General features: G+C 36.6%; 1 protein-coding gene across 1 annotated transcript; it reads left to right on the forward strand.

The window, feature by feature from the left end:
* The first annotated feature begins 5,799 nt into the window (after positions 1-5,799).
* Positions 5,800-6,424, forward strand: LOC150022060 (small ribosomal subunit protein uS9). The gene is made up of 2 exons (XM_090267505.1): positions 5,800-5,978; positions 6,104-6,424. Exons 1-2 carry the CDS (start codon positions 5,819-5,821, stop codon positions 6,382-6,384), a joined length of 441 nt encoding a protein of 146 aa, XP_090123631.1. The 5' UTR covers positions 5,800-5,818; the 3' UTR covers positions 6,385-6,424.
* The last annotated feature ends 845 nt before the right edge of the window (positions 6,425-7,269 follow it).

The raw sequence follows: 7,269 nt of genomic DNA on the forward strand, positions 1-7,269 counted from the left end.
GAGCCTCTTCAGTCTTGTTCAGTCTTTTTTCATTTTGTTGCACTGTCTGGGAGTTTTTGTGTACGTTGTCCTCCAGTTCGCTGATCCGATCTGCTTCCTCTAGCCTGCTTTTAATTTCTTCTACTGTGTTCTTCAATTCAGAAATTGTATTTTTTATTTCCTCCTGGTTCTTATTGATAGCTTCTATGTCCTTTTTCATGCTAGTGTAATTCTCAATGAGTTCCTTGTAGTTTTTCTGGAGTTCCTTGTAGTTTCCCTGGAGTTCTTCGTAGTTTCCTCTGAGTTCATTGAGCTTCTTCATACCCCATGTTTTGAATTCCATATCTCATAGTTTGTGCCCCTCTATTTCATTTAGCACTTTTCCTGGGGATTCTACTTTTCCTTTTGATGGGGGTTGTTTCTCTCTCTCCACATTTTTGTGACTCTTATAATTTGTTGCTGCTTCTTAGAATGATCTTCACTTCCTGGATCTGCCCCTGGTGGCGTCAGATCATGTACCAATCTGGGCCTAGGCAGCCTGTTGGAGACTTCCAGGGATCTACTGCCATTGTCTGTTTCCTTTAGTTGTTAATCTATTCGATCTGTGATTAGCCGTCAGGCTTAAGGACCATGGATGTGGCAGCTTAATTCCTGTAGGCAGGGCTTTTGCTTTCCCTCAGGCTGATGCCCGTCAGAGGCAGAATGGTCTTCCTGCAGTACTGGGGATGAGTCAGCACTGGGACCTGGTTGGCTTCTTCCCCAGCTCTCCCCTCAAAGCCACCAGACCAAACTTTCCCCAAGCATCTCCAGTCCCCTCTGCCTTCCCTCCGCCTGAGCCCAGGGTAAGTGGAGGCCAAAATATTTTCATATGCGATCTGCTTAAAAGCTCTTTTTCTCCAGCTATTTCTCTCCGGCTATCAAGAAACCCTGTAGCTTTTCACTTTTCTCAGCTGGATACTATTTTACTTTCCACTCTGTTGCTGTAGGCTGGGAAGCCCAGCTGGTAGTTTAGATCCTGCCCTTCTCAGGGAGAACCCCCTGGCTGCTGAGCTGTTTCTCAGTCCCTTCAGCTGCCACCCGCATGAGCCCAGCCAGCCCTTTCTCATCTCCGCACTCCCTAATGATCACGTTGTGATGTAGCAGCTTTTCTGTCTCTCCGTGGTTATAAGACTTCTCTCTAGCTAGTGTTCGGTTCTATATTTTATTTTTAATTGCGTCATTGAAGTCCTTTAAGTTATGTTCATTTTTTCTTCATTTCCCTCTCCGAATCCTCAGACTGAATCATTTTAAATACTTTATCTTGAATTCCATTTATTCTTTTTTCTGTCTGCTCAAATCTGCAGTTGAATCCTCATAGTAAATTTTTTATTTCAGTAGTGAAGTAAAAGAAGATAGACACAAAAAAATGTATACTCTAAAATTCCTTTTATCATGGACATAGACAACAGTGTGGTGATTGCGGGGGTGGTGGTGATATAAGGGGGCTATATGAGAATGAAAAAATACAATAAAATAAAATCAAACAAAAGTCTTTTAACTAAAGATTTAAAGTGAGGGAGGGATAATAAAGCACAACAGCTAAATAACAGGAAAGCAAGATTTTCTTTCCTTTACATAAAATTCAAAAATATGTTACCCTTATGGGGCAAGAAGGAGATTATTTTAAGGAAAGTATACAAGATAGGGGAAGGGGGTTCTGAAGGGCCACCAATAATGTAATTCTTGGTCTGGGTTATAATTATATAGGCATTCACTTTATATTTAAAAATTTATTTGGATGTTTCCATTTCATCAATCTTTTTTTGTATGTGTTGCACTTTAAGACTAAAAAAATGTATTAGAAGTTTAATCACTCTAAAATGTGGATAATTTTCTTCAGAAACATAGTTAAGGTAAAAACAAAAGTAATAGCTCAAATATGAAAAGTTGAAAAACATTATTTAGTACTAATAAGGAAAATAAAATTAAATGAAGTGGCTTGACTCTTTAAATTCACATATTTAGCTTAAGAAACTACTGAGCTGAATTTAAAAGACAGATGACCTATAAACAGCAGGTTCATTTTTCTTTTTATTGATTTTCAGTAGAAAAATCTTTATTACATCAGTTAATAAACTACCATATCAGACACTGATGTCCCATTTTGTCTCTTGATAACATTTCTGTGATTTACACTTTCCTGAATTGAAGATTATTATTCATGAACTGTGGTTTCTTCCGAAGCTGATTTTCATCAAACATAACCTTTGATGTTTTCCTGTTGTAATATAATATGACTTACTTGTTAGATGATTAGCATTCATGTCAATCACAAACCTACTCACCATATCTACTGTTACAGTCATCAACTAAAGACATACATTTCATTTTTAATATAAAATAATCTGTCCCACACATACAAAAAATGTCAGTTTCTAGGTTTTTTTTCCATTGTTTTTCTGTTTTCTTTTTCTTCTTTCTTTCTTCCTTTTTCTTTTTTTTTTTTGGTTAAAACTGTAGCTGGTGACCATAAACAGTTCTAGATCCATGGTGGATTTTGAGCCAATTATGCCACAGGCAGGTCTAGCATAAGTTCTCCAGGTACTTATCTTGGCAGCACTCATGACTATTTTTCTCTAACTTCAGAGATGATTCATGAATTTTTGAACTTGTTGAGAATGAATCATTCAAGTTTCAGCAATTTATATTTCTGTCCATTTTAAATCCTCTTTACAGTGTGGCTGATGACTCTGCCTGTCCCATTGAGGAACTTGTCACTCTGACTCATATTTCTGATTAGCACCATGGAGTCTGCCTAGCTTCTGTGACCACCATCCACCTTTAAGAAGACTAAATCTCATTGTCTCTACATCCTATCAACTTCTGGAAGTCTGGCTGTTTATGACTAGTTTCTCAGGAATGACGTAATTTCACTTAGGTCTCAGGTATCATTGGCTGCTTAAAATGTCCCACTGTTCTGTTGCATCTTATGTGTTATACTAGTCACCAGTGATAATTATGATAATCATGCCTATGTCTACCAAATCTTTTGGAGACTGGCTCAATTTGTCCAGCTCCTCTTAGAATATTAACTAAAACTCAGTAGTTTTTCTCATCTCTCATTCTGCCTTAATGAGTACATCTCTGAACTTTTCTGTATTATTTCAGTGAAATGAGGGACCTATATATTAAGGTCCTCTGCAATGTCAAATATTGACAGCAAGTGTTGAACAATTGAGAAAAGTAATTTTAAAATGGTCATGAAAATACATTCTGGGACTACTCTAAACTTAACTATATGGACCCATATAGTCAAACATATAAACTGGATTGATTAATAATTTCTTCATGAAACCCCACATGACCAAATTGGTAAGCCCTTTCAGGCAAGCCAATATCAAATATGGCTCTTCCACATCTATATACAGATTTTTTGGACTGATACATATACTTATTTCTTTTCTTTGATGCACATTTTCCTTAAATTATATTTTTTTCTAATACTTAAGATTTGATATTAGAAGATTCAAAAATTATGAAATCTATGCAGTATAAAAAATTGAAATAAAGTAATATTATACCATGTAACTGTAGTAGACAATCTTATATTTAAAATATAAGAAACTTAATGGTTGGATTCCTATAATTGTTCTATGACTTGCTGCATGTAATCATATTTATAACTTGGATACCTTTATTTTGTCTATAGACTACAATTGATGTCTACTATTTGAAGGTCCCAATTAAATGAAAACAAACTTCAAAAGAAGTCATCTGAGGGCAAGGAAGGGGAGAAGGGAGCCCATCCACTCTGATTTTGCAGACTATTCTGAGAGAACAATTAGAAGCATCACAGTAATTTTTTTGTGTGACCATGAGGGGAGGCAATAGTGACACACTGAAGATGGCAGAGTAGAAATTTAGGAAAGACTTGGATCCATCAATTGGACCAACAATCTCTAGACTTTCTATAAAATGAGAAAAATAGGCCTTTATTGCCATAATGCCCATGGTCAAGTGTTCTTTTACTTGCAGTTGGAAACATTATAACATATTCAGGGCCAGGTTTGAGTTCTGCTGGCTTGTGCCGTAGGATGGCATGTTACAGAGATGGTTAAATCATTCTACAATGTTTATGTATGATCACTGTTCACCTTTAAAAATAGGTTGCAGAATCATATTGCATTTAAAAAAATGTTTCTTAACCTATTTTTTTCTAAGTTTCAGCTTCCTCTATTACCAAGTGGGGATAATTTATTATACTAAATATCTTATTATTAATATTATATTATTACCTTTGTGTGGAAAATGTCAAATATACCTTTCTAGTTCTCGTTTCACCTATATATTTCCAGCTGCAATGTCTATGCATAGATATTATTATCACATTGTCTTTATGCTTTTTGTGTACAATTTATATATGGAGACAGTTTTAAAGCAGTAGATTATGGATGCCTGGTTGAAGGCACACGAGGGGAAATTTTCTAAGAAAAATTTTGACAGGAGATTGAACCTAGGGAGTGGTTAGGATGTGATGAATTCCTGAAAACTACCTGTGAAGCCAAAAGACGAATGGCTACTGAATAAAGGTGCACTTTCCCTAAAGAGTAAAAATTGCACATTAAAGGCCACAGTGCTGATGTAAATAATTATCTTAAGATTGTACAGAATTACAGTGGAATAACTTAACTGCCTTGAGAGCCTTGAATTTTCCGTTTCTTGTGACAATTAATGCTCCCCCTCTTATATGTGCTAATTAGTGGTAAAATTTGCTTGTAAGTAATTTTTCATGTAATCAGTTCTGTCTGTGGGTCATTTTCCCTTAGTATGTTTTTCTTCTAACCATTTCTGCATAGACTTTTTTTTATCATAAAATGTAAATTTTTTAAATCCAATTTTTATTTCTACCCTAAAATGGTAAAAATCCTGCCACCTTGTTTTAATCTTCTACTTATCCATCTCAATTCCTCGGAATCATCATTTAATTTTTTGTCTTCTTCACAGTCTTCAAAATAGCTGTCAGAAACTTTTATATTTCCTGCCAATATATCTAAAATACTTTCTCCTTCTGTTTTTATTTCTCATTCAGTTATTTATTACAAAATTCCTGAATCTACTGCAAAATTCTCTACCTGGTGTTCCTACACTTTTCAGTTAAGGCTTCTTTAGTGTCTTATTCTCCCCTTAAAAGTTTATTTTAACTTTTCACACCAGTATTCATCTATCATAATTTTACGATCTGGTATACAAAGTAAATTTCACCTACTCCAACCCTGGCAGGTGACCTTACACTGAAGTGATCTTTTGATCCTCTAAACTTTTAAAGAATATACCAGTGCAAGTGTCCCACTCTAGCTTTTGTACTTATTTATGGACTTTTCTCAATTTTCATAGATAGCTGAGGCTATGACATACATTTTCATGTCCATCCTCAGTTCTTAGCATAACACTTAGTATAATCATATACTCACTGGAGTGCTTTTTGAATGAATTAACATATTATGAACAATACACCATTGTCTACCAAGGAAATTAATTTGAAGAAAAAAGCAGACATGTTAGTATTATAAAAATGTGATACTTTAAATATATATAATGAAGTACATATTTAACTATTAAAATGTACAACTATAGGCAAAAATAATACTAAAATATTAAGCAAAACTTTCAGTTTTCTTTTCTTAATTGCAGGGAACCTAGTTCATATAATTAGGATAAATGTGTTTTTTGTTTACAGCACTCTTCTTTGGTGAACCTGTCATATAAATATATCCTTGTGGCAAGAGTTAAAGACACAGTACACCTTTTCCGGTGTAGGCGCCGCGCGGCGAGGATCTCTGGCGTACGCCCTCCCGCAAATATGCCATCCAAGGGTCCTCTGCAGTCCGTGCAAGTCTTCGGACGCAAGAAGACGGCCACAGCGGTGGCGCACTGCAAACGGGGCAACGGCCTCATCAAGGTGAACGGGCGGCCCCTAGAGATGATCGAGCCCCGCACGCTGCAATACAAGCTACTGGAACCTGTTCTCGTCGTCGTCGTCGGCAGCCGTCCGTCTCGAGAGACGATGGTGTAGCTTCTTAAGAGCTGAAGCTACAGAGCCTGGGCAGGGTGATATGGAGGGTCTGCTGTTGCCCATGCAGCAGACCTGTTCTGCTTCTGGGGAAAGAGCGATTTGCTGGCGTGGACATCCGAGTCCGCGTAAAGGGTGGTGGCCATGTGGCCCAGATTTATGCAATCCGTCAGTCCATCTCCAAAGCCCTGGTTGCCTATTACCAGAAATATGTGGATGAGGCTTCCAAGAAGGAGATCAAAGACATCCTCATCCAGTATGACCGGACCCTGCTGGTAGCTGATCCCCGTCGCTGCGAATCCAAGAAGTTCGGAGGTCCTGGCGCCCGTGCTCGCTACCAGAAATCCTACCGATAAGCCCATCAGGGTTCACCTTTATAATAAAGAATGGTCGTGGGTTTAAAAAAAAAAAAAAAAAAAAGACACAGTACATCTCTTAGCTAATTAGCAATCATTACCCAACCTTAAGTATAAATGTTATAAGTGCTTTATTATTATTATTTTTTGTGGTGTTCGTGATTCATAGAATTTTCTTCAGATTTTAGTATTCAGTGTAAAGACAATTATAATCAAAAGGAAAATACTCTACAGAGAACATAGTACTAGTTCCTATTTTCTTTGACCCTCTATAAGCATTTGCACCGATATTTTAGATAGCCATACCAAGCTGCCCCGATCTTTCTCTTCTCCACTACTTATTTCTCCAACCATTGGAACTGATTTCTACCATCATCACATTATAACACTCTTTTGCAAGTCATCCATAATCTTCTATGAACAATGGTTATTGCTAATGCTTCTCTAAAGTGTTCCCTAATTTGATACTGATAATTTAATGTTAACATTTTTAAGTTTCCTTTCTACTTTTCCAGCCACTGAATTTCATTCTTCTTTATGAGCTATTGCTTCCTTGCTCAATTTTTAAATATGATACTCTCTTTCTTAACTATACTCTTGTGGTTTTGATGATATCCTAGAAGCTGATGACTCCCAAATATACATACATTTATGAATACCTTCTTTTCTCAGTTCTGTGCTTTTAATTTTTATTGAACACCTCCACCATAAGACTTAATTATTCCAGAAATAATTCCATCAGTTTCCACCAGGAGACATAAGAGAATCATGCACTATTTAGAAAAAGAAAAGAGGGTCTACAAGGCCTGTGATACATGGCTCTATAAACATCGTGTCTGCCTCCTTAAATGCCAGTGCTTGAAGCCTGACCACAGTCCTAAACCT

This window comes from Furipterus horrens, unplaced genomic scaffold (genome assembly GCF_987537825.1).
Source record: "Furipterus horrens unplaced genomic scaffold, mFurHor1.1.pri manual_scaffold_1, whole genome shotgun sequence".
In the NCBI taxonomy this organism is placed as follows: domain Eukaryota; kingdom Metazoa; phylum Chordata; class Mammalia; order Chiroptera; family Furipteridae; genus Furipterus; species Furipterus horrens.

Excerpts from the sequence above, each read along its gene's own strand:
- LOC150022060 (XM_090267505.1), top strand. The coding sequence starts at position 5,819 with ATGCCATCCAAGGGTCCTCTGCAGTCCGTGCAAGTCTTCGGACGCAAG. Across the intron at positions 5,979-6,103 it reads GCAATACAAGCTACTGGAAC|CTGTTCTGCTTCTGGGGAAA; the intron begins CTGTTCTCGTCG and ends CATGCAGCAGAC.